At 40.6% G+C, this 27,823-nt stretch overlaps 2 protein-coding genes across 2 annotated transcripts; one reads left to right on the top strand and one right to left on the bottom strand.

Annotated features, from left to right (window-relative positions):
* Nucleotides 1–70: 70 nt before the first annotated feature.
* Nucleotides 71–4,555, top strand: med19a (mediator complex subunit 19a). The gene is made up of 6 exons (XM_056383156.1): nt 71–433; nt 881–1,003; nt 1,668–1,801; nt 2,025–2,121; nt 2,207–2,301; nt 4,077–4,555. The coding sequence occupies exons 1-6, from the start codon at nt 214–216 to the stop codon at nt 4,140–4,142; spliced, it is 735 nt and encodes a 244-aa protein (XP_056239131.1). The 5' UTR covers nt 71–213; the 3' UTR covers nt 4,143–4,555.
* slc43a1a (solute carrier family 43 member 1a) lies at nt 4,218–27,710 on the bottom strand. The gene is made up of 15 exons (XM_056383155.1): nt 27,435–27,710; nt 21,585–21,748; nt 20,661–20,853; nt 19,939–19,994; nt 18,715–18,791; nt 11,655–11,747; nt 10,738–10,871; nt 10,492–10,622; nt 9,977–10,123; nt 9,835–9,870; nt 9,605–9,740; nt 9,094–9,223; nt 8,923–8,996; nt 8,021–8,144; nt 4,218–7,601 (listed from the first exon to the last, which is right to left on the bottom strand). The coding sequence occupies exons 2-15, from the start codon at nt 21,736–21,738 to the stop codon at nt 7,404–7,406; spliced, it is 1,683 nt and encodes a 560-aa protein (XP_056239130.1). The 5' UTR covers nt 21,739–21,748; nt 27,435–27,710; the 3' UTR covers nt 4,218–7,403.
* Between the last annotated feature and the right edge of the window lie 113 nt (nt 27,711–27,823).

The following is a 27,823-nucleotide window of genomic DNA, read 5'->3' as shown; positions in this document are numbered from 1 at the left end:
TCGTGTGCGTCAACATACACCAATCATTATGGTAATGTGCGTGTTAATGTCTGGTATTACGGTACATGGGCCATGAAAATAATGCCACAAAGAAGTGAAGAGTCGGGTAGTTGATACTCCGATGGATTCACGGTGAATCACAACCATATAGATAACAGCTTGAAGAAACTCGTTTTTTTCCCTTTCCATATAAATGTATCACTCACGATAGATATGACGGAAATGTTTTCAACTATGTTCGGGCAAAATGAAGCTCAGGGACAGCCCGGCTCGTCGTCTCTGGCTTTCGGACCGGGGAAACCTGCGCCGCCTCTTCCGCAAAACCAAGTCTCCATGTCGGGGCAGATACCACCGCAGCTCGGGGACGAAGGGCCTACTCTGCGGAAGCCTGGAGCCATGAATGAACCTTTCTACTTACTGCGGGAGCTACCTGGTACTGTCGGGCTCTTATAACTGCCGTGTGCCTTGTGTGTTATTTGTTTGTTAATTTAAGAGTCGAGTTTCTGTTAAAGGTTGCTAAGCAGTTTGTAAACAGTGCTAGCCAACATTAGCCAACAACATGAGTGTTAGCGAGGCTAATTGCCGGTATTAGCTCACCTGTTTTTCATAGGTAGGGTGGTGTTAATGTTGATTCTGTGACGCAAAAACGTTTCCAACTGAGTGTCTCATATTTTAACCCTCTTGTTTTAAAGTTACACGTTATGTAAGTGCTGTAATCACAGGAATGGGCATCCCTGAACTAACATTGCCTCCAGTTGGTAATGGTCACCTAGCGATATTTGTGCTACTTAATGTGTGAGATGTATACATTGTTTAAACGTGACAACAACTTTTAGTGAGTGCTGAAATCGTACATACTGATGTGAACCTGTGTGTTTAGTGGGAAACGAGTTGACGGGCAACACCAACCTCATTACGCACTACAACCTGGAGCACGCCTACAACAAGTTCTGTGGGAAGAAGGTGAAGGAGAAGCTCAGCAACTTCCTACCAGAGTTACCAGGTGGGTGTATGTAGGAACAAACGTAGTCTGGCAGCCAAGTGTTAATGACAGGGGCTGCACACACTTCATTAGAAAAAATAAATGGAGTTGAGATAGTGACTTATGGTTAGTCTAGGACACTAGTTTACAACTTACCTTATCTTTGATAGCTGTTGATTCTCCTTTATCTCTCAACACTGTGGGCCCCTCACTCTGGAAATGGAGTTGTTATCTTAAAGGTTCAAAACTTGTTCAAGCAACACTTTCAGTAACAACAACTTAACTGTGGGAACAGCACGTTTCAATCCATGACGGTCATCCAGATCATCAAAAACATGTTGCTCTCTTTCCCCACTTTTTGTATTAAAACTATCAATCAAAATGATGACCCAAATGGAGGCCAAATCCGAAATTCATTGGTGTCACTATGTTGTTATTCTAAATACTAGTAAGTAACAGCAAATATTGTGGTGAAAATGAAAGCAGCTCAATGAAACCCCTAACAATTACTTGCCATCCAAATGCCTCTGTGTACATTGTTTGTTTAATTGTGATCATAGCTGAACACTTCTTCATAGCTGTGTGTGCAGGGCTCACCGACTTGCCTTTCACTGCTTCTCCTGCATTTTGATGTCTGTCGCTTTCCCTCCTCATTCCAACTTGTCTTTTCTCCTGTTTGCTGCAGGTATGATCGACTGTCCGGGCACTCAGGACGGCAGCTCTTTGCGGTCTTTGATTGATAAGCCTCCAGTGTGTGGGAATTCCTTCAGCCCGCTCACCGGCGCTTTGCTCACAGGCTTCAGACTACACACAGGACCGGTACTAACTGAATACATAACACAGCACATGTAGACTCACAAGATGTAAAGTCTCACTCATTTTCAGCATACTGACACCTAATTACATAAACTATTAACAGTATTATGGCAATTTATCTATAGTTAGAATATTGTGACCTGCTTGAAACCAGTATCTTTCATTTCTTAATGAGATCGTTCAGTTGAATGCTTATATGCATGTTTTTGTGTTTGTTTTTTCCCAGCTCCCAGAACAGTACAGACTGATGCACATACAGCCTCCAAAGAAGAAGAGCAAACACAAGCACAAACACCATCGACCACAGGACCCACTACCACAAGGTGTGACATAAATAGACTTCTGCATAAACACAAAGGAATGTAAAATGCTTTCAGGCCACTAACCTGCTTCTTTTTGACATCACAGAAACTCCATCAGACTCTGATCCCAAGAAGAAGAAGAAAAAGAGAGACGACGATCCCGACCGCAAGAAAAAGAAGAAAGACAAGAAAAAGAAGAAGGTAAAATCCATCCATCCATTTATCAAGACCTCAGTAATTCACTAAATTGCCAGTTAGGTGTCATTATGGATGCCACTGCAGTCATGGACAAAGATGGAAGTCCATCCAAGACCCTTATCCTGACCTAAAACCCATATCTAAACTTTATTATCTTAAAAGTTGGAACAAATACCAAATAACAGACACATTTCCAGTTTCAAACTAATTCATGATTTACGCACAAGGAAACGTTCTCTTACACAAGTTTAGTGCATGTACGTATAGAGTGAAGATGTCTCTGTTCAGAGCATATTGCACACTACTCTATACTGCACACTTGTGGTCAAACTACAGAAAAACAAGTTTACAGAGTCTTCAAGTAGCTTATCACAATGCCAGGAGTTATTACTTAAGGGATGGTGTTGTGAAAGTGAAACTTTGTGGCTGCAGGAGTCAGTACTTTACAAACCATCCTAAGAAATGTAATGTATGAATTTATTTGCCAGCTTAATTACTCTGAAAATTAAATCATCTTTGGACTATCAAACCTAAGGTTTAGTGCTACGTGCTACACTTCCAATCCCAGCTGTGGAGACATTGATACATTTGTCTCTTTGTAGGACATTGATGTGTACTCTTTTCAAACCAGGTTTTTAAAAAAAAAAAATTATTGCACTTTTGTACATTATTCAATCTATGTCTTTTATCTGGACGCTGAGTCTGTATGTTGCTTGCTTGATTGATTGATTAATTACAACTGTGCTGATTTTTGGTCTCTATGGAGTGAAAGGACTCAAAAAGTAGCTTGCAGGCAACAGCACAGAGTTATTATTTTATAAAGCCATGACTGGCCTGTCTCTAACTGTAACATCAAGTAGACAGGTAATAACATTATCACCTCACCTGTTTTTTTTTTTTCATTTCATTCCCTGCACACTTGAACAAATTCAAAAAAATTCAACCTTTTGATTGTGGTCCTCACAGACATCTGAGAAGACATCTGGGTCTTCAGCTTGCTAGGTATTTAACTCACCAGTTAGTTCACTAATTTTGTCTATCTACTGTTAAGTGCTGGGAAGGTAGTGTGCAATATGCTTTTCTGGAAACAGATTTGTGGAGAATAGCTGAGCCTGAACCATAAAGTAAATGTGTGAGCCCTAAACAAAACAATTATTAAAACTAAAATATAGCGGCAACAGTGATTTGGGTTTTGGGTGAGCTCACTAAGAGCCACCCTTTTTCTCACTGCATGTAGCAATTTGAAGAAAAATTTAACATAAAAATGTTGATTTATGCAGGTTTAACCATTTGGTTTTCCCTACTAGTTAGAGAACTTCTGCCCACAACTCTGATGGGATCCATAATTTTGCATCACTTAGTCTTTTCTCTGAACATTTTCAGCTTTAAGAGTTTAAAGTTCACTGTTCATGAATCAGCTAACAATCCTGTCACCCTGGGTGTTCATTAATCAGCTTGTGGTTGATCAGAAGCAGTTTATCACCTACTCCTTTGATTCAGAGATGGCATTTAGCCCAAATATTTTCTTGCAGATGTTTGTTAAATGTGAAAATGCAGGTTTTATCAGTGTGCTGAGTTCTGAGAGACTTGTGTTATCTTAATGAGACTACAGTTACTATTGCATCTATTACTTAAGAATCTCCAATTATCAGCTCATAGTCCCCACACACAGGCACAACTATAAAGCCCTGTCTTCTCTCTCATCATTAACATAAACTTATGTGTCGGGAATGACCATTATTAACTGTGTGTTTCACTGATGCTCTATCCCCCTCCAGAACCGTCACAGTCCCGACCACCCTGGCCTCGCTGGATCACAACCCAACAGCAATAGCCTCAGATAGACAGGAGCCCACTGTGTGCATGCCTGTGTTTGAATGTTTGTGTGACTGTACATTTTGTAAAAGGATGCGTGTGTGTGTGTGTGTGTGTGTGTGTGTGTGTGTGTGTGTGTGTGTGTGTGTGTATGTTTTACAGATAACTGTATTATTGAGAGTATGTTTTGATGACAGAGGGGATGAATCAAAGGATGAAAGTGATTGTGTGATGAATGAGAGTGAAAGGAGCAGTGACACAGTGGATGTGGGTGATGACAGGAAGACATGTTACAGAGCAGTGTAAAAGGCAGAAACCTGATGTTCATAAGCTGTGTGGTTTTGTGGATGACTGAGCAGGCACAGTATGTATGTCCCTCTTTGATTTTGTTGTGATATCTTTTGACCATAATGCCAAAATCAAATAAACGTTGGTTATTATACTTTGTTTGTTTCTCCTTTTTAAGGCATGTTTTTTGAATTTGGAGTTTTTGGGTTGTCTTAGACTATATGATCCACTTGCAGCAACAATGACAATCAAACTGACTCTGCGGCACCTTGCTGCTCTCTTTAAAAGGATGATTGAAAAAAATGCCACTTAGAACATACATTTACATTCATACATTTATTTTTCAAATGCACAAGCTGGATATATTGATTGAAGGCAGGAAAGAAAGGCGTACATTTAGCAAGACATACAAGCACCTCAACTCTGAGGGTAAGGACAGAAGATTAGACAAGCCAGTGTAAATGATATAGTGTTAAGATACAGCTAAAGCTAATTATGTTTATTTTGTTGTAGAGACTGTCAGGTGTTGATTAAACTTAATACACTGACAATTTTGGTACCAACTACTGTAAATCTCAGTTACAAAGGCATAAGCACAATGGAGTGACATTAAGTTGAATGACCTTTGGCAGTATTTGTCAGCTTCAACAGGGACTTTTAAGGCAACTTACAGAGGTACAAAGAGGTCAGATAGTTGTTGCTGATGGTATAATAGTTTCAAAAATTAAATACTGTAATGTGGAAAGAGGAAAGTAATTGGAACTGGAAACCCTTCCCAACACAATGAAATGCATTTAACAGTTTTTACACTAAAGAACACAAACTACAGCCTTTAAAATGACCACCAAGCTGAATCAACACCTGCAACAATCGATAAAAACCTAATACTGTGGCCAAACTGGTGTTTACTGCAGGACTAATGCATTTTGTCATAAGGCATTTGTGTTATTTTGCCTCTGTATGTCCTCCTGAGGAAAAGTACTGTACTATTGACTAGCTTTACAGTCTCTAATCATGGCTTTGGTATACAGAGAAAGACATTTGTCAGAGGCATTAATCTCACACTCACTTCTACTGCAATGAAGCCAAGGTGGCAACGAAGGCACAGAGTTGAAACAAAACACAGAATCTCGGTCATCCTCAGTGTGAATGATCATGGTAACTAGAAAGCAGAAAAGAAATACATCCTACAAGATAGGAAAGGTCTTCTAAAGCTGTCTTGAAGCTTAAAGCTGTCTCACTGAAATTGACTGAGCCAAAAAAGAAAAAAAAAATTATACATTACAACTGATTTCATAAATCTACAAGACACTGTTGCTGTGTGCAGAACAAACATGTTAGACACAGATACATTTTGTTGTCACTATGGAAGAAATGTACACTTTTCTGTTTTGATGTGCAGCTAGCTGAAACAAGGGGATCAACAGCTAGATCTGTCTTTTTATTGTGACTTTTGAGCATTGAAGCAGAAAAATCACATTAAAAGACAAGTTTAACCGCAGCCACTGACTCCTCAGCCATTGGTTCATATACTGTAATATACTGTATACACCCATATATAGTAAAGCAAGCAGAATATGTAATAAAATAAAAAGACACCTCAGTTCTATTTACAAAATACAATTTTGCTGGAGGTATGTTTGCTCCAAAATCAATACATGAACAACAAAAAAAAAGCGAAAAGGCAAAAGCAGACGACACAGTAAATCATGATAAGCACACTACAAAATAACAAACGCTTCCCTTTTTAATGCTACTGCAGCTAGAGTATAAAAAGACACTTGAATACATATTTTATACACACACTAATTCATTTCTGTGCATAAAGCAGTACAAAGTGTTTAACACCACTGACACACACTGTGTGTCAGAATTTTCATCAGTCATATTTTGCCTTGTGAAATTTCATTTAAAAAATGTTTTTCTTACATATAAAAATTCCAAAAGTACAAGGGCTGCATCAGCATTACCTCTAACTGACATGAATACACAAGGAGACAATTCTGCATGATTCAATTTGTCATTTGGGGTGTTTGACATTTAAGGGATTTAATATTTCCTAATGTAAAAAAAAAAAACAAACAAAAAAACATATGATGGACAGACATAAGAGTCGGTTGCAGAGAGACAAAACAAGGAAACAGAGGAGGTAGATATGTGTCTCTACAACCAGCATATCTGTGCGTGTATGTGTGTTTGAAAAACTGTGTGGGCAGTGAAAATACCCAGAAAACCTTCTTCATACGTACCAAAGGTGTGGTATTCAGACGTTCAGATGCTCTTAATAGTGTACTGATATATATTTGTAGCTTTTTCTGAGGGGATCAGAGTAGAAACAGCCCAAATACTAAATGTTTGCTTCATTAGCACACTCATGAAACAATGCTGAACTAGAAAGTGTAACGCTCATCAAGCTGTTCTTTGGTGTTAGCAAGGATTGTGCTGGTTATCAGAAGGCTGTGAAAACTATATCATTTATTTCAAGTACCGTGATATACCGCAGTCTGACACACAGAGGTTTCACCAGGCTGTGTGCATGTGGCTGTGCGTGTTCATGTGAGAGTGAAATCTATGGCTTTACATCACACTAATTTGGTTCATTGATATAGACCAAAAATAAATAAACAGAAACAAATGATGATGACACATCTTCTCCTGGGGGGTGGGGGGTGGGGTGGGGGGTGGGGTCCTGCATGCTCTGTGATACGGTTTGTGGGGAGCAAAATTTGCACCAGTAATGACCAAAAAAATAACAAAAAACAAAACAAAACAATGATATATATGCAATATATATACTATATATATATATATATATATATATATATATATATATATATATAAATGTTTGTGTGTGTGTGTGTGTGTGTGTGTGTGTGTGTGTGTGTGTATATATATATTGTTTTTTTACATAGTTTTTTTTAGTTAATTGCTGGTGCTCCTTTTGAAGGCACATACAAAAAATAAATCCTACATTCCCCCAATCCTCGGCTCTGTCATGCTGTCTAAGCCTCCACAGCAGCGAGACCATTGCTGTGCGGCTTGTGGCCGTTGGCCTCAGTGTGGTTGAGCGCCTGCAACTCCTGACCGCCGGCCCGCCTGTCTCTGGCCTCCTTTTCCCTCTGCAGGCATGTGCGGTGGTAGAACAGGTAACCCGGCAACAGGAAGCCAGCAAGTGAGAAGATCAGCAGGCCGAGGTTGATCTGAAGGATGGTTGGAAGACCAAGATGAAAGTTAAAGTCATACAGCTCCTGATCGCTGTTCCAGTTTATTTTGTCTTTGAAAACAAGAACAAATTTACTGCCCTCCACTGGACTACATAACTGTGGATGGCTGTTCAGCCTTCAGTTACATCACTAGTGGGATTATCAGTCATTAGGGAAATAGGGAATGAACAGATAAGTAAAACTGAGCAGGATATCATTGTTGTGGGCTTATGCTTCTGCGAAATTTAGATTTATGGAATGGATTTTTTAAAACTCAAATTTATTCTTGGTGTGATAGAAAATTATCTACATGATATAATTTATGTCCTTGCTGCCAGAATGAACAGTGCTGAGAGCTTGTTTATATCTGTGTGTCTCTGTGTGAAGTGTGCCTAGAAATAAGAGTGGGTCCTCACCCAGTAGGGGTCTCCGCTCAATGGGCCGACCATGGCGATGAAGAGCGGCTGCTGAAGCAGAGCGACCACAGCGCTGATCATGGACTGGAGGCCTGTCAGGGTGCCGAAGTGGTTTGATGGGTAGCTGTGGGAGAAATACTGCGTGGTTACCAAAAGTCTGCACCAACACTTCTCAGCTTGTAATACATTAATTACTCTTGATTGAGTTATATATTGATGTAGAGGTGGCTGTGGCTCTGCAGGGCTCTCACCAGCCTGACGTAGTTTTAACGCCCTCTGAGTTAAATTAATGCAGATACTTTACGTGTGCTGTGTACAGGCCCACACACTCTCTTATGAGATAATGAACTGACACATACAAATCCTTTATGACAACATGTTCCATAAGTGTTCAAGAAACAACAGGGGTTAAAAATTACATGTACAATATTATATAGCCTAATAATGTTCTGTGTGGTTCAAGATAAGAATTTTTTTATAAGAATATGCTGAAAGTGTTGCAGTAGTGTGGTTGTTGAACACACATAAAACATCCCCTTATTCTGTCACCACATCTGGTTGCTTTTATCACACTGTAAAATGCTGCTTTATGTTCTGTTTTTATATGGTGCTCGAAAACGACTCCAAATGGGCCAGAAAAGAGTTTGTTGTCTCATTTCCAGGTTTTAAATATTGTATAGGTGTTCAGTTGAATGTTTATCGTCTTATTAATGAACTGGAAACTGAAAGCACCTTTTTTTTTTCACTCATGACACCACTTTAACTGCTGCTTTGTGGTTTAAATGGGAATCTTGTGAAACTTTACACCTCTAAGATAACTTATCCAGTTTCCTCCTAAATGTGATGGTGTTGTTCAGAGCTTCAGTTTGATGTGGCTGATGAAGCGGCAGTGTCACACTCACACAGCAGCATAAAGGCCTCCGCAGCAGGAGTGGATGAAGCCTCGGACCATTGTGTGGAGGATGAAGGTCAAGATCTAAAGCAGAGAGAAGCAATACAATCAATGCATCTGAGTGTTGGGGACTATTTATTCTTCACTTGTTTCCTTGTGTGTTCGGGTGTGTGTGTCCTACCTGTAGGGGCAGGTTGTCTATGAGGCAGCAGCATCCGAAAGCGAGAAGCAGCAGGTTGGTGAGGATGAAGGCTCTCATGGCGTTGGTCACTTTCTGGATCTTACGGTCTCTCTTGGACCCACTGGTCGGTCTGATGGGGCACAGACAGAGGTGCTTTAACATTACATCATCCAACAACCATGTTTACAGTTGTGTTCACCACATTTTATGTCACCCAAATGGCCACGATCATGTCCAGGGTGTTTAGCAGTTACCTGGGACACCACTTAATGTAAAGGTCTTGTCTACGACTGGCCTGGTGGGCTAGTTAATTCACATACTACATAACTGTAAAGTTTGATTCTGGCAGGTGACCTTTGTTTTATGTCACACCCGCCTCTGTCTTTCCCTATATTTCCTGTCTATTTCTTCATTATCAAACCTTGTGAAGCCTAAAATGAACAGAAAACAAACAGCAAAAACAACAACTTTATTTAACGCAACCAAGTCTGTCAGGTTACACTGCATGTACCTTTGCTCTGTGCCTGGGGGAGCAACCTTCTCCTCTTCACAGTCCTTCATCTTCCAGTCCATAATGTATCCAATCAGAGGACATGTGACCAGACACAGCAGCTGCAGCGTGCCGAAGATGGAAGAGTAGAAACTCACTGAAGGAGTGAGAGAGTAAGAAGAATTTTAAAGATACGCCCAATAAGTTACATAAAGTATAGAAATTTAAAGCCACATTATGACACTGCTCACCTTTTTCTTCCGCCTCAATCACCAGCTGCTCGGTTACTGAAATATAAACAAAGACCTATTCTGTCAATGGTCCTCAAAAGTTTGTAATAACGTAAAGCAGATTTAAAAACCCAGTTATCATTAGTGAGTGTTGGACACTCACGATGCACTTCGCCGTGCGTCACCATGAACTCCAGCATCTTGTTCATCGCCCCCATGAAGAAGATGATCCTCAACTGAGTCATCCCCATTGTAACCAAACTCCACAGGAAGATGGGAGAGAACACAGACCGGCGGAAGGGAACGGCATCTAAAGAGAGAAGGAGATTTCTGTTTCATTTAATGTAAAAGCTTCAGTTACACAATTCATTTGCTTTCATATCCGGGGAGTTCAGGGCTGATGATTAGGATTTATTTCTTATCAGGGATTAAATGTAAAAGTTGTGGGACATGTGGGACAAAACAAAACAAAGACTTTTTCTTGTGAATTGATAATTTTGACTTCTTTTGATCTCAAAAACCATCTAGAAAAACCCAAAACCAATATGAGGACAAAGAATGTCTAGTTTGAATTGCTCACACTCTGTTGGCGTATGTGACCTGTGATGAGGGACACAAACTCGCAACTGCATGAAGTAAATGTTTGCACAGTAATTGTGTGTGTGTTTGTTGACTCACTGGGTGCAGCGTCATGACCGTTAGGAAGCTTCTCCGTGGAGTGTCGGACGTCTCCATTTTTCTGTCTCAAGCTCTCTTCTAGAGTCTTCTGGTCCGATGAAGGCATGTCTTTCAGTGTAGTGAGGATCTTACTGTTATATACACACAGACACGCATTAGGGTTGGAGGGTCGGAGTGAGGGTCCTGATGAATATTTTTCTCCCTTGGTGTCATTGAGATGAGGTGAAGGAACAGACTGGCACTGACCTGTAGTCCACCTCATCAGGTGTTGGGAAGCCTTCTGCAGGCCAGTTCAAGAAACAGTTCAAACAGACGGACCCAGCAAGACCTGCCCACGCCCACATGATCACCTGGAAGGACACGCCTGCATCATAGATCAGCTGTGAAGAAGTAAGCAGGAGACAAAGAGGATTATTATTATTATTATTAAATTTTTTTTAAAGTAAATAGCAGTTGTTGTTTTTTTAAGCTGCATTAACCGATGCTTTGACTTGTGGGCAACAGAAGCTGTAAACAGAACACTAACCTATTATCACCTTGTAAAGTTTTTATGTGAATGTGTCAGCAAACCGTTGCTTATTTACACATTCGGCTGACACAGAGGAGCATTAGTATTAATCTGGAGTGGTGTTTCCATCTGTTTTTGTCTCCACTAAATCCCGAGGAAAATATCTGGCTCTTAAGCTGCTAAATGCTCCATTACCTTCAAGCTACCTTCAGCTAACTGTGTGCCAGTTGTTTTGTTTTTAACCTGAGCAAGTAGTGCAGAGCTGGCTGCTGCTGCAGAGTTTGGGGATAGTTCTCTGTAGGTGTCAAGCACAGAGCAACCTCTGTCACATCACATTATGGTAATTAAAGTAAACTTACGCTAACCCACTGTTAAAACAAAAACTCTGAAACACGGCCACGACTATTTTGGGATGTCAACACAAGACCACTTAAGACTCAAAATGTCTCATGAATAAAAATTATAAGATCTTTTTTGTGAAGCTCTCTTATGTTAAAAGAAATCCAATTATGCTCTTCTATTTTACCCAAACATTGACCATAAAGGCATCATAAAGGCAGTAACATGGTTTCATAATCACATGGTTTATTTGAGAAGAGCATGTAGACAGTGTCAGTGCAACAGGTGTTTTGTTAATGTAACCTTTGTAAGTTACCTTGACACCAGGGAAGGTGACAGCCGATGAAGCGTAGGAGCCGATCATCAGAGACATGACAGTGGAGCTCAGAGCGCCAAACATGTTGGGGAGCTGCAAGGACAGAGGAATGGACATGTAAGAAACAAATGATATAAACAGACACAATATATGTAATTTATCTCTATTAAAAGAAGTTCACTTACACCTCAACGATGTGAAATACATTGAGCCTGTGTGCTCGCTACACAGACTGTCCTTAGTCAAAAATGTGGTGTGGAGGAGGTGCAATGTGTTATTTTGACCAGCAGAGGACAGACAGCTGCTTTGTGTAAGCAGGGTGAACCAGACTGAGAAAGTTGAACTGTGAGGTTTCCTGCCTACAGAGTCTGCACTCAGTAACACCTTTATCTCCCTGCACGGCAGACTCATTAAAAAAATATTAGTTTCCATGTCATGGGAAACAAGAAACAAAGTCATGGCCCAGTTTGGGTATTGACCCCATTGTTCAAACACAGACTAAGCTATACTTAGACAGACATTCATGGTCTTTATTCTTGCAATTTCAACAAATTCTTTGAATTAGGATTAAAAATGTCGAAGCCGATCTATAGCCAGCGCTTGATGAACTTCACTTGGCTCTTTGGACCCAGCGTGGGGGCATGCATGACACACAGCGAAGGGAACAAGTTAGCGGGCACCAGGCACTAACAAATCATACATTAGGTCGACCTATTTACAGTAGTAAGTAGCTTAGTGAACATAACAATGACCTATTGTGCTGGCAGCACACTCAGTGTCCTTTGATTAGAGTTTTAAATGGGTCATGATCATGATTAAAAAATCACATGTGTGGGATTTTAGGTGTGCTGCATGACAAGCTCACTATTCTCTTTCAACATTAACCATGGTTTTCCAAACTTCTGCTGGCGTCACCTAATCTCCCCGCTGGGTCAGAGTTCACAGCGTAGTGTCAGTGTCCCTTTTTTTTTCTCCCTATAGTTGTGTGCTCTTTTTACACCGTTACATTGATGTCTCTGAGGCTGGACCAGAACAAGTCAGGGTTGGGAAATGGGGAACATGATGAGAAAATCCAATCACTCAATTTTGAGTCCAATGCACCTGATCTTCTTAACTTCTATATGATGGGAAGGGGAATGAATGAAGGGCGGAGAGATGGATTTACAGATACAACATGATCAATTACAAATCTTGCAATCATGCACTGTAAATGCAAACAGTTAGGATAATGATTTTAATTAATCATAACAGTATTTCAGTGTCCATTAAAGTTTTTTAAACCTACATTAACTGATTTTTGGCAACACATTAATCTGCAAACACAACACTGACCTTATATCACTTTGTAGAGTTGGTATGGCTAACCTGTTAGCAAACAGTTGCCAATTTACACATCCAGCAGACATGGAGCAACATTAGCATTCATTTGGAGTTGTGTTCGGCAAAATTAAGTTCATTTCCAATATTCACTGTTTTAGCTGCTTTTGATCTCCACCAACTCCTGAGGAAAATGGCTGGCTAGCTCTTTTGCTGTTAACTGCTGCCACTGTGTTCACCAGCGAATCCGTAACTTTGTCTGCTATTTGGTACAAAGCAGGTAGTGTACAGAGCGTTTATCAGTGGTTATTTGCTGCTACCAAAAACGACGCAATGAGAGCGTGAGTCTGAACCAAAACAGTAAAACAAGAAAAACTATTTGTTTAATGCAACATGAATGTGCTTTTGAATGACGGAGTGACACAGTTTAAAAAAGATCTGTCGCATTTTGCAGGGGACACCCTGGTGGGTCAAAAACTATGAAGTAACTCACTAGAAAGGGCTTGTAAGAACTTTATTACCCCATAAGGACACACCTAGAGCTGCTTTGGGCTCCTGATTCCGGCAAGAAGGTGTAGGTGAGAATTTAAATAAAGCGGGGGATTGGGCTGTGGTGATGGCAGACTATGGTCCCTGTGAGTTACATGGGGAAGCATGACACAACAACGAGGTTGGCAGGCAAACAGGAAAAAAAAACTTTCCTGAGGATGTTCGAGAGAGAGTCTGACTGTCTGTGTGAGATGAGAAAAACATGCTAGAGAACACCCGTCCTCATTCAGTGCTTCTGAGAATCGAAATACCTCACGGCCCGTCTGTGGCCATGAGGTCTGCAGCGCCGGACTCCCTTATTGCGGAGGTTTGTGGAATGTAGGCGAGAGGGCCCTCTGTGTACACAGGGGAGTTTGCATCTTTTACTAATGTTAAAGCAAAGATATTCCAGCCATGTGAGATGTCAGCCAACTGATGTTTTGCTTTCAGAGGTGTAGGAGCTGCGACCTGAGTCCGTCTGAGCGATTTGTGTGCGAGACAGAAAGCGAGAAAAAGCGTGAAATGTGTGCATGCATGTGGCCGCAGCAGGTGTGATTTCCTATCTCTGTCTTCTGGCAGTTCTCATGAAACACATAATACATATTTCACACAGGGGCCTTGCAGCACATGTCCTGCATGCTAACACTGCCGGGGGGGGGGGGGGGGGGGCATGGACAGAAACATGTGACCACATGGAGGCACATGAGGGTCAACTGGTTTCAAAAAGTCACACACAGATGGAGCTCTGGCCGTCCACTTGTCCCGACTAATCAGTTCAGGCTCTACTCGTGCTGTGCTCACTCACTCGGGTGTAGTAAGTCTTTGGCACTGAGTTTAATTAAGATCTCAACCGCTGAGAGAATGGGCCAAATCGTAGCTTAATGAGCAGTGAAGTTTTGTTGCAGCTCTGAACATGTGGAAGAGAGGTAGATGGAGGGAGAGAAAGTGGAATGAAAGGGAAGAGGAGAGGACGAGAGAAGGAGAGATGTATATGAAAGATAAGCAAGGACAGAAATGATCAATAGGAGGGAGAGGTAGTGGGAGTAACTTTTTCTGGTTTGACTGATCTCTCCAAGCCACAGCTGCAGCTCCTCTCTCTGTGGAGCTCCCAGCAGGAAACCACAGCTGATTAGCACCGGCTTCTTCTCTCCACCTCAACTCTCTGGCTCCCTTTGTCACTGAACATCAAACCCTTAGTCCTCACAGCGTTGGCACAGTGCTCTTGTCCAGCTGCAGTGAACTTACATAACGCAAAAAGTGGTCAAATGTAAAGATGTTGGTTCAATTGCCCTGTATGGAAGTTGTAAACCTCAACATATGACTGTCACTTTTGAGGTTTCTCTGTATTTAACCCTAAGTATGTTTCTAAGAACGTGTTTTATTTGTTGAGCAAATTTAAAAGTAGCTCAGCCTCTCTCTGCTAGCCGACAACAAAGTCAGCACATGGAAGACTGACAGCTCTCGTAACTGGAACGAGAAACAACCAAAAGCACTTTCCTCACGAGCATGTGAACAGACAGGCCCCTGCTTCCAGCCAATACTGTTGAAGGGCAACCCCACCTCTGTTACAGTGTAAATGTAAGGAGACCGTCCTCAATCCGTCAATGGTGACAGGTGACACACACGTTTATATCACAAGTGAATCACCTCTATGTTATGCAACCATGCCCTTGTATGAACTTCAGAACCACATGGATGTGTTCATACAGGTTAATGAGGCTAGAGATCAGTCGAAACTAATTATTACAAAACAAAGGTTGACTAATGAGAGTTGGACATTTTTCAAAGTTTTTTCAAAGCTTTTTTTTTTTTCAGTTTTAAATTGTGCAAGGGAAGAGAGGAGATACAGCTGCAGCGGGCTGCAGGGCATAACCTCAAGCCTTCGTTCAGTTAAGAAACATCCTTTACAATGCTGTTCCTGTTACATTGCAATTACTTACACTGCATGAACCTGGACCTTTTCTATGAATTCTCTACCATTTTAAATTTACTGTTTCTTTTTTAGTTTTACTCATACATAAACCAACAGCATACATCCACAGACACACCCACAAACCAGGTACAGTGCCTACCAATCACACCTGTGCTTATCAGATAATCTATCAGTCAGACTGATACATAAACTATATTCATTTATACACTGGAACCACTGAAACAGTCCTGTCTTTCTGTATTATTGTGATGCACCCTATGTACAGTTTACATGTTCACATTATGCCATGTGTTTATGTTAAAGGTTTTATACTGATTATAATTTCCTCACCACACCAGATATGTTAACATGAGTTTTCTTACTGTATATTATGAATTGTCATATGTAACTGTATCAAATCATATGACAGACCCTCTGTATCAGATGCTATGTCCCTCATTATGGGCACAGTAACTGACTATAGAAAGACAAATATTCTTCCCTTATACAATAACTCAAAATAAAATTTTTTTGGTTTTATAATCCAGTTTGAGCTGTTACTCTCAAGCACATGGTTTAAATCATGATGGGATGCGTGGGTATTACTCTCAGTCTTTGTGCTCAGGCGTCATTCACTCTTCAGAACAACAGTGTGGAGGTCAGTCAGCGCTGGTACATCAAACTCAATTAGAAATGGAGAGGGAGGGAGGGAGGGAGACACAGAGGTAACATAAGGACAAAGAGTGTGTGTGTGATATTCATTTTGATTTTGTGTGTTATTAATACAATAGAAAGAACACAGTGCTTTCCTATGTGATATTTGAGATACTGAGCTTTAATTACTGATCATTTTTATATATAGGTGCAAAAATGTATTTACATAGGCAGGTGTGTGTGTGTGTTGTGTGTGTGTGTGTGTGTGTGTGTGTGTGTGTGTGTATGTGCGTGCCAAAGGCAGAGACAGAAACTCTGTCTCATATGAAACTGAGGCTTGTTGCATGTTTGGATCCATATGTGTTGTGTTTTTCTCTGAGAATGCAAACCAGACGGCTTGAATCATGCTTTGTACTGTGTGAATTAATTATTTGTTTTCATTTTTTATTTTTGCTTAAGAAAAGTACTGGAATCTACTTAAAAAAATATTTTCAAACCAATTTCTATTTTTGTGGAAACTGCACTACCTGAAATTTAGGAGTCAGCATCGATAAAAATACAAATTTGCACGAAATACTCAAAGCAAAGAGTTCACATTTTTATGGCCGAACCATTCAATCAAATGGAGCAGGGTTGCAACTAATGTAAAATGTGGTCTATTACAAAGTAAAAAACAGAGGCCACTCTGACGTCATCACGTCTTATTTTGTCCAAGCAACAGTCCGAAACCCAAAGATGCTCAGTTTACTATAATGTATGACAAAGAAAATCAGCAACTTCTCAAATTTGAGAACCTAAAAGCCATCAAAATATTTGGACATTTTGCATAAAAAAGTGACCTAAAAGATAAGTTCATTACCAATTAAATAGTATTTGGCATCTTTGGAAACCTGAGTATACTACCTCGAATTTAAAATACAGTTCAGTGTGTCTGAACAAAGTCTGTTTTTTCCCATTGAGACTCCCTGTATATGGATGATATCTCATTTACTTACTATATATATATATATATATATATATATACATCTCGTTTACTCATAAACTACTTTCATGTTTTTCTTCCTGTAAAACTGCCATGTCAGTCATTTATCAGCAAGTCTTCAGTGCGATATTAGGGCACAGTGGACTGTGATGGTGCAGAATATCTATTTAACCTGAGCTGGTCCACAGAGAGACACAGAGACAGGTGTCTTAGCTTTTCTTTTCGACAGATCCAGAGGAGAGGGTCATCTGTCCGAACTCAGCTTGGGCCTTCATTATCAAAACATCTGTTTCATGTTCGTCTCCCTGTGTGTACATAAGCACGCACACACATTTGTACATCCACACGTGTCATGTAGAGTTGAAAAGGTTCTGCATTGATTTCTCTTGACTGCTGGGCAGAACAAAGAAACAGGAGAGAGCGGGAAGATGGGAAGACAAGAAGAAAAAAAAGAAAGGAGGACGGAAGTGAGAGGGAACAGAAGAGACAAAGTGTGGACTGTGTGGCCTTGAGTGTTTTGAACAGAGGTGAGTGGGCCGAGCTTTGGGGAGGGTGTGTGGTTAACCGCAGGCCGTCATTGGTGGGAACACAAATAGGAAACTTTCCATCTGGGAGAAGTCATGTGCAGCCCTGAGAGAAACATTGTTAACACACATGCACGCACGCACGCACGCACGCACGCACGCACGCACGCACGCACGCAGTACACACACACGACACACAGCGCAACCTAAATACTTGCCAGGACACAGGAGGCAGTGGCAACAATAAAACACACTTGATAATGCTGGCACCAGCTGACACATCACACGCAAATGCACATGCCTGATGTGAAGGTAAACAAACACAGCTCCCAGTCACAACACACACTGTTTCGTCAGCTGAGACAAATAGAGGACCTGGCCACGCTGAGGCTCTCAGCTACCTACTCCTTTGTTCCAAAAACACAACCCTGCATTAGTACTTTTAACAAATATTAGTTATGTAACCAAAGTAGAGACTTTTTTTTTTTTTTTTTTACAGTTTCATCGCTACTACATGGGACAGGCTGCACATTGCATACCGTTTAATTCATCCTGTTCTATGTGATATTTCTTTTTGGCTCAGAATCTGACATTAATCCCTTAAAATATTTAGTGTGTTTTATTTTCTTCACCGTGGAGCCAATTGTGCCTTCTGGCCAGTTCACATTGAATATTACATTTTGTCCTGGATGTCCTGTCAGATTTAGACAGCTTTCCATACACTATAAATATAGGAAGTGGTCAGGGACACACGCACAGCACATAGTGTGAATATGAAGGCAGTTGCTGTGGACTTCAGTGACCATCTAATCCAATTTGTGGTTTGTATTTAGCATGACAGCACTCCCAAGCATAGTCCAGAGGTGATTTATCATTTTCTTTTTCTCCCTGGTTCTCATTTCATTCTTTTTTTCCTAGAAGAATTTCTAACAAATCAGTTAACTATCAAAACCAGGAGAAATCAGAAGCTGGTTATTCCTGACCGTTTGAAAACGACTGAACTGGATCTGTTAGGAGCCAGAACCAACCGCTCTAATAATTAAAGAGGGACAAGAAGATATATTTGTCCACAGATGTCTCTTTACAATGTACACCTGCAACACACTGATGATATATCAGCGATGTACAGAATCTGTGGCTCACCGTGAGGGAGGTGAAGGTCAGGCAGATGCCTCCAAAGCCGTTCAGAGACAGAGCCAAGAAGATGAGCGCTGACAGAACTGCAAAGCAAGAGAGAAACACAGAAGAAGAGTTAACGTCAAAGTTTACTCTCTCAGACAAAAAGGTCTGGAGGACAATATGTCCACCATGTCCACTATCAGTCAAGTTGTGCATATTAATTTACTGACTACACTCGAATGTCAGGCAAGAAGTTGGTTGTGACAAACTGGTAAGAAAAAATCATTCTGTTCCCCAGTTCTGACACTGGAAAGATGTTTTTATGTTTTTTCATTTTTACTTTTCTGCTTTTTCTGTTTAATTTTCTTCTTCTTTGTTTTTGTTATCATGTTTCTGCAGCTACATTTGCTCGTTCATTTTTTCAAACTACTATTAGCAATTACAACAAAACAATACGTTGAAAAAAAACAACAGTGAAGTGAGAGGAGGTTTCAGACACTGAGGCGATCTGACGGACGCTTGGCTTGAAGCATACTGAGGCCTTTATGAAGTGGAAGGAACGGTTAGTACCAGAGCTCAATAAAAAAGATACAGGGAATAAAATATTGCTTTTACAAGCACCATGCAGGCATAGGACAGTCTGATTATTTAAGATTTAAGTTGCACCATTCTCCTTTGAAAGTACAAGTACATGGCTGCCATCGCTGCCAGAGGTGATTGGTGCCATTCAGTAGTTAGACGAATGAACGTGAAAGATCTGGAGACAACGTGGAGTCTGCCCTCTTTACACTTTTGCAAAAGCTGGGCCACACAGACCACAATGTCCTGAAGGAGTTTTTAGCAGCACTTCTAAGATAATATTCATAGTTTAATAGAGTCATATAATTTAGTTCAATCATCAAAATATTACAAACTGAGCCTTCATGTCTCAGCTATGCAAACTGTGTCATATAATACAAGTAAAGCACATTATGTTAACATGGAGAATGTTGCTCTTCTAGATGTTCGGCTGTCGTTGTAATCTTACAGTAAATCATGACCTCAGGTGCTGCACTTCCACCTGTCAGTCAACATTCAAACAGAGCGAAGATTCTCACAGAACAGAAAGTTTGTGATGCTTCACAATGTTCAGATACTAATCTTTGCCACAGACATAAGAATATGTACTTTGCATATTTCTTATCTCATATTTTGCAGTTGATAAATTGATATAAAGCCATGTGTGTGTGTTAGAGTTTGTGTACGCACCATTAGGATCGTAGGCAGACACGGCCATCATAACACAGGACAGACCGAAACAGGTGCTGTAACGAAACAGTAAGAACATTTTGAACGCTTGGATACTACATATAAACAAGTGCAGTAAAGAAACTCCCAGAGGGCCATGTTAGAAACAAGTGTGATGCAAATGAGCTCAGACACTGTGAGTGTGTGTGAGACCAACACATGTGGATCTACTGACTGGTAAATGACTGTTCAAGTGCAGGTGTGTGTGATGACTCACAGTCCATCTCTACTCAGAGTACAGTGTCACAGTTTTGTGAAAAGGACAATTGTGCTCACATTCCCACACCCAAAACAATTTCACTACTTACTATACACACAATGTGCACACTCACACTGCAATGCCCCACCTACATCCATTGATCTCACTCCTCCCACTCTGGGAATGTGATCTGTCAGCTTTTTTATTTTTACTACAACCTCTATAGTAGTTGAGGAAGTGATTATTGTTTTATGAGGCTTTCACTCCTCATTCTCACAATAGCATCAATAAATGAAATGTGTAGTATTCAACTCTCCATGAGACGATCAACATATTTTCATAAAGCAAATCTGTATCTGAGAAAAGAAGTTAGGTTTTTGTGAATTACACTGACTTATACAATACAGTTTGACATGTCAGCCCCACAGATATGCAAATTTTCTTACATATGTGACACATCTATGAATATTCCGACAACCCTTACCTGCCCACTAGGCGTAAAGGACGTGGCCCAAACTTGTCCATCAGGATACCGAGCGGCAGGGTGGTGGCACTGAGTAAGAAGGAGCCTATGGTGAAGCCCAGATTCAGCATCTCCTCCTGGTCCACGCAGCTGACCCACTCCTCCGGCTCACTGCCCGAGGAGTTCCCCAAAGACATGACTAAGGAGTCATTCACTGTACAAACGAGTGTGGAGGGTTGAAAGGAGCAGTTAAGAATGTGTAAAGAGAAAGTCCAATCAAAAACATGTCCTGAGTCAGGTGTCAGGACCTCAATGGGTTGGAAGCTAAATCTGCGGGGTTTGGAGATGATTAAGAGGGTAGCCGACAGAAAACAAAACAATTCTGCTGCACAAAAAGTAAATTATTGGATCATTTTACCCCTTGGACTTTTAAAAAGATGAGTGAGGAGGAGCTTTCATTGCTTTGTTTTAAGAATCAAATGCCCAAAAAGTTTGAGAATCACTGTCTTAACCGTTGACTTTACCTCCTCATTATCTCAGTGCCCCTGATACTGTATGTGTAAAAATAACAATAATAACTGCAAAATCAACCAATAATTCTCTTTTCTTTTGAATTTGTTAAAACAAGGTCTCCCCTGATAGAATAAGAGAATGACTATAAAGCATGTTTATTCTACCCCCTTTATAAGTTATATTTGGGCTGTGCTCCAGTTTTATTATTAGTTTTGTTATATGTCAAATACTAGAAATTATCTGGGTCATTTTCTTCTGTAACATGTCATCAATTAAAAATCATGTTTATAAGTTTTAATTTTCATAAAACTGAGGAAAATCATGATGGACCGAGATGATAAAGCAAAGTTAAGTATGTTTTTTTTTAACTTAAAGCCACTGTGTCTCCAGGACCCCAAACAGAAGCTAAAAATTCAGTGATGCTGATTTTACCTGTGCACAGGTGGGAGTAGAAGCCTTCCCTTTTTAGCATGATGAGCAGGGAGCCCCAACCGAGGAGCACAGCCGAACACAGCAGGTTTTCAATCACCGCTGTCACCGCCATCCACCAGCGCCTCCTGTAGGCCTGGAGGAGAGAGGGCGACATCGCTGCTGTTCTGTGATGGAGAGAGGAGGAGGAACAGAGACAGAGAGAAGGTGAGAAGGAGTTGAATGGGAGAGCAAAATAATCCAACGGTCAGAATAAGGAAAATATTTTTGAAATAAATAGTTGATTAGTTGAGTAACAGACAAATTTAATGACAACAATTTTGACAACAAATTTTTCTAGGGCCAAAAATCAAAAAAAATGTCTGATTTGTTGCTTTGTACCACGACTCAGTCAAACGTTAATACAGGTGGTAACCTTGGGCTCTGCAAAATCTTGAGCATTTCACTATTTTCTGAAAGTCAATGGTTGAATGAATGTGCAAAAACTGAATTCATTTCTAGCAATTCTTGCTTAAAAACTGTTTAAACTTGTGATTATTAAGGTTTTCACTGATTTACTGTCAGTTGACAAAATGATTAGTCGACTGATTGTTTCAGCTATAACACAAACAGCACATGATCAGTCCTGACCACTACTAAAAGCTGTTGAAGTTGAGTATGAAATAATCTCATTCATGATCCATTTTCAGTTCTGTTGATAACTAGTTAAAATCATTGATTCCCCAAACAGAGGCAAACATGTGAAAGGTCAAGATCTTTCATTCTATAGACTTCCACTTCATAGAAAACTGTGATATTTCATTATAGGGAGACACTACATCTTCCTCTCTGCCTAAAGACAATGCCAATGTGACCAGCCATTGTTTTTTAAATTGTTTCCTAAATCCCAGTTGGGTACCTGACACCTGGCTCTGCATTGTCCTCAGTAATCCACGTTGTGCTGTCAACAGAGCAGCTATTTTACCCTTGATTTTGACCAGGGGGCACAATGCTGCGCACTCACCCTGCCTGCTTTTGTTTTGGAAATAGGGATTGCATTTTAAAAGGGTGACATTTCCATCTGAAAGCAGCACAGAGATGAAGGGGTCTTTCAACAACATGTAACCACAGTTTAGCTTTGGGTTTATCTCTCTGGTTCAGAAGTAAGAGGTGATCCAGCTTTTATGTAAACAACACACAAACAAAACAGAAAACTGACGGCATGACTGATCAAATAGTCAGGTTAGTCATGACCACCTCGAATGTAAACACACACACACACACAGGACATGTCACAGGTCATTGTAACCTGTGACATGAGTGACCAACACACATGATCCAGTCATGGCCACCCTGCCGGGATCACACACACATCTGGAAAACATCTAAACAAAACACAAAGATCCAAATATAACCAGCTTTTCCATTTGAAGGAAGGGAGAAGGAGAAGAAAGGAACAGAGGGCGGAGAAATCACAGCCACTCGCAGCGAAGGTCTGTCACAGGAAACACACACAGGGGTTCCTAATGAGGGCATCTCTTGAGTGAGTGTGTGTGTGTGTGTGTGTGTGTGTGTGTGTGTGTGTGTGTGTGTGTGTGTGTGTGTGTGTGTATGCGTGTGTGTGTGTGTGTATTGGGCTTGAGACAGAGACAGGATCTAATGGGATAGATTTGTCTCTGCGTGTGCCCTTCAGTCTTCGTATGTGCTCATGAGCCGTGCGTGTAATGCGATTATCCACAGCCCAGTGAACTGCCTTTGTGCTGAAAAGAAAGTTTGAAAAGGGGGATTTCTTTGTAATTGACACCCCACAATGAAAAATGTACTAGCACAAACCTAAACACACACACACTCACACACACACACACACACATGCACGTACACACACTCATACAACTCCCCGACACTCAACAATGAGGTAACAGAGCGAGAGGGTGCTCATTGACCCTGCTCTGTAAATGTATAACAAACCAATTAACCTGTTAATTAAGAGTACACACTTAACAGTACACAAAGTACTGCGTGTACAAGAATACACACAGTAAAGAGGGTTTGGATATGGGTGTTTCTCATCAGAGGTGACAGAAACACATAACTGGCTAGCTGCAACTACTGAAACTACTGTTTCCAAATCAAATAATGTTATTTTCTCCATTAATTGTTTGACCTATGAAACATTAGGAAATAGTAAAATAAAATGCCCATCACAATAGGCTGTAGTAAATCTCCAAGGTGACTTTATCAAATGTCTTGTTTTGTGGGACCACCAGTCCAAGCCCCCAAATCTTCAATTTAATGTAAGACCAAGACAGAGAAAAAATGATTTAATAAGTTATCTAAACAGTTATATAATAGCATTAATTTCCTGTTAATCAACTAACGATTACATTTACTCATTTAGCAGATGCGATTATTACTGTAAAGCGACTTACAAGTGAGGAACAACACTAAAGCTTCAGTGCAGTAGGAAAACCTCGGTGTAAGTACTAAGCACTACATCTACTCAACAGGCGCAAGGAGATCAGGTAGAGAAGTGCAGTGAAAGTGCATAGGAATACTAGTAAGGCTTGTTAGGGTGTGAGAGGTGTTAGACGCGAGAAGAGACGCTCTCAGAATAGTTGAGTCTTCTAGAGACTGTTGAAGATAGAGAGGGACGACTCCTCTGATAGGATTTGGTAGCTTGTTGTACCATCGGGGAACAGCAGATGAGAACAGTCTGGACTGCGACTGCCTTACATGCAATTACATAAACAATGCCAGACGACATTCCTCAGAGGAACGTAATGACCGAGAAAGAGCATAAGCCTGTACAATTGAGTTCAAGTAGATGGGTGAAGACCTCGAAATCCCTCTGTACACAAGCATTAGTGACTTGAATTTGATCCGGGCGGCCATGGGTAGCATCTAATTAATTATTCAACTAGTCAATCAACTACCAGTTCTAATGAACACAACACATACACACTAATGAAGTAAATAAATGAAAATGACAATGTCATATAGGCTTTCATTACGCTTTTAAACCCAGGTGTAAATCCACATTTGTGTGCCGAATACCAACTTCTGTCTGTGTTACTCTGAGCTTCATTAATCCTCTGTCTACACTTTAACAACCAACGCACTCAGAGATACAGAGTCTTGTGACTTTAACATTTGAGTCTCAGGACTGTAAGAGACGTAAAAGTCATAAAGTATTTGTTCATGTGTTGATGCAGCAGAGTGGACGGACAGAGCAGTCTTTCAGACATGAAAGACCTAAGTATTGAGGCGACTGTCACATGGATTGGATTTTCCCGTGTTGTGGCGGCACCATGAGCATCAACACACACAATAAATACTATACATTTCATACACACTAACGATAGCCATTACTCCGGGGGACGCAATGTTGTAAATACAACAGGCAGTCTGTCAGGAAAATAGTGTGCGAGTCTGTAAGAAAGGCCACGGTATCAGTTGCTCCTCTGTGTGTATTTGAGCTCAGGTTATACGGCCACGTGGACTGATGCATGACACACAAGTCTGGCAAGTCTAACTCAACAGTCTGGCCTGCTGCCTCCACTTCCACCTTTCTTTATCACACATTCTTGTGCTGCTTGGTGCCACAGTAGTTACTTGGAAACTGCACGTGTTCATGATGGAGAGCAGGTTGACAACTATGAACTACATGCTGTGGTTAATAATAAGGAGTGTCCTGGTGCTGTGAAAGCTCGAAAGTCAACACACAACAACGACTCGCAAACAAGCTAAAACATGAAACTTTTTAGGGTTGGCAGGCAGCTGTGAACCACTGTAGTAAACTGTGAAGTGTGTATGTGTGTGTAGCCTGTGTGTGTGTGTGTGTGTGTGTGTGTGTGCATGAATGTGTGTGCAGTGGGAAAGCAGGTGAAGTCTTCAATGGGAAGAACACCATATAAGGAGGGTGTTTCCTGAAATACCTGAAAGCTGAGTGATGCAACGTAGCCATGACTAACTTAACTGTTATGGCCATGGAGAGTTTCTGTATTTCTGAGGGAGGCGGTTATAGGACATTTTGGATTACTATTATCAAAACAAACCTTTTCTGCTGCTTCTGTGTTAACATTTGAGTTGGTTATGACATATTTAATTCATCACGTGTCTTACTTTCTTTCAAGTCTTGCTGCTGCTGCTCCCATCCAGCCCTGCTCTTTTTTCCCCGCGGGGATATTTCTGACCTTGACCAGCCGTGTTTATCAACCTCTGCAGGACATAAAGGACCGCAGGGCAAACTCTTTATTCTCACAGGTTTCCAAGAAAATAAACCTCGCGCCCTAGGAGCCTCTGTTCCCCGAGGAGTCCAAAAACGCAACCCCCGAAGCCGCCTGGCTGGCAAGCAGCTGTCTCTCCGCGTGCATGACCTCAGCCCCGGGTCCTCTTACCGGCACCGCTGGGTGGCAGCTGAAAAGGCCCGTTCACGTGCTGTGCGAAATGTTGGAATTCATCCTATTTCTGTATGGCTGAAGGCTGAAAAGATAAGTGGATTAGTTGATTGATGGACGACTAATTGATGGTAAAAATTGACGGATTAGGCCATTTGAGAAGCAAAGAATACTAGAACTAAAACAACAGCTGGCCTCTTTGATTGACCTATTAACCTAATTTCTTAAGAACAAAATCTCTGGTTTCTCAAAAATTAATATTTGCTTTACTAGTTTCATATTATAGTAAATTAATAATCTGTGGGTTTTTCGACTATTAGTTACACAAATTTGAAAAATACCACTTTGGGTCTGGGAACTATGAAAATGCTGTGGCTCTCATGGTCATAAGCAATATTTCCACTATTTTCTGTTTTATAGACACAGTGATTAATTGAGGCAATGATCAGCTGATCAATTGATAAGGAAAACAACTGTAACTGTTGTAGCCTTCAAAAATATCAAACATTTGATGGTTCCAGCTTCTCAAATGTGAGGATTTGCTGTTTTTCTGAGTTTTTTATGAATGTAAATTAAATATCTTTGGGGTTTGGACTGTTGGTCAGACAAAATAAAAAACACAATTTTTCCTGATATTCTATAAATTGATATGAATATAGTCTCTAGATTAATCAACAATGACAGTAATTGACCCAGTACTGCTTTAATTGATTTAAATTTTTTTCATTGTGGTGGTTATTTTCTCATTTCATTCATCTCACAGTTTATCGAAGTGATTTCATGCAAAACAATCCACTTGAACGGGCTTTTAAAGTTTAATTGTGTCTTTGATATAAACTGAATCATGGTTCATATAAAATCTAACTCTAACGTGTGCACGTGAAAGCAACATACGCTGTGTCTTTATCTTCCTGATACAGTCGTGTGTGCGCGCACACTATTTCTGGCTGTAAAGAAAAGAAAAAAAAAAAAAATATATATATATATAGATAAAAAAAAGAAGTATAAAACAGAGTTCAATAAAACGTATGTTTGTAGCTCTGTGCGTAGAAGCTCACAGCTCCATCACTGAATTGACTAAAGCAGCAGTTTACTAACAGTGAAAGACAGGATTAAACGAGGAAATTACAGTAAAAGCATTCAGTCACAACAGCCCGCTCCTTTCAGTTGTAGCCTACTACACATCCTGGTTTGCTGGTTGATACCGACATTTCTCTCCTGTCTGTGGACGTAGAGACTTTCAGGCGATTTCCATCACGCACACAAACACGCACATACTCAAAGTTTTGAAACAAGACTTTGGTATGCAACGTAAAAAGTTGTGATGTCTCATCAGACTCATGCCACGTGTGAGTATCAGCCGCCGGTTAGCTTCATGCCACCACTTTACACACCTTATTACAGTTAATACTACACTTATCAACACAGAGAAGCAACACGGTGAAGATTTGAGGTGGAAAAAAACGTATTTACTTACTTCAGTTGTTCTCAAAGAGGGAAAACGCTTGAAATGTTTCTTGTAAAGGCTTTTGTTGCTCAATAAGTGAAAAGAAGATGATTAAAAATCTTCTCTCACAGCTGAATGTTGTTTGTTGATTAGTAAACAGTGAGAACCTCAACCCCTCAATTAAACCTTTTTCTTTCCCTTCTTCCTTTCTTCCTTTTGGAGGTCTCGTGGTAGTTCCTGTGAGACTCCACACTTCTTTTCTCTCTCTGGTTTCATTACAGACTCCCCCTCTTCTCCTAATTTGACTTCTAATTCCCTCCCTCTCTCTGTTTCTTATGCTGCTAAGGGGTGGAGAGAAGTCACCACCCTTCATTCATGCTGTATAGGACAAATGTCTTTACTCCACTCACAGAAGCTGC

The sequence above is a fragment of the Seriola aureovittata genome, chromosome 8, assembly GCF_021018895.1.
Source record: "Seriola aureovittata isolate HTS-2021-v1 ecotype China chromosome 8, ASM2101889v1, whole genome shotgun sequence".
Taxonomy (NCBI): domain Eukaryota; kingdom Metazoa; phylum Chordata; class Actinopteri; order Carangiformes; family Carangidae; genus Seriola; species Seriola aureovittata.
Note: the sequence above shows the minus strand (reverse complement) of the source record. Positions and strands in the feature narration are given on the sequence as shown.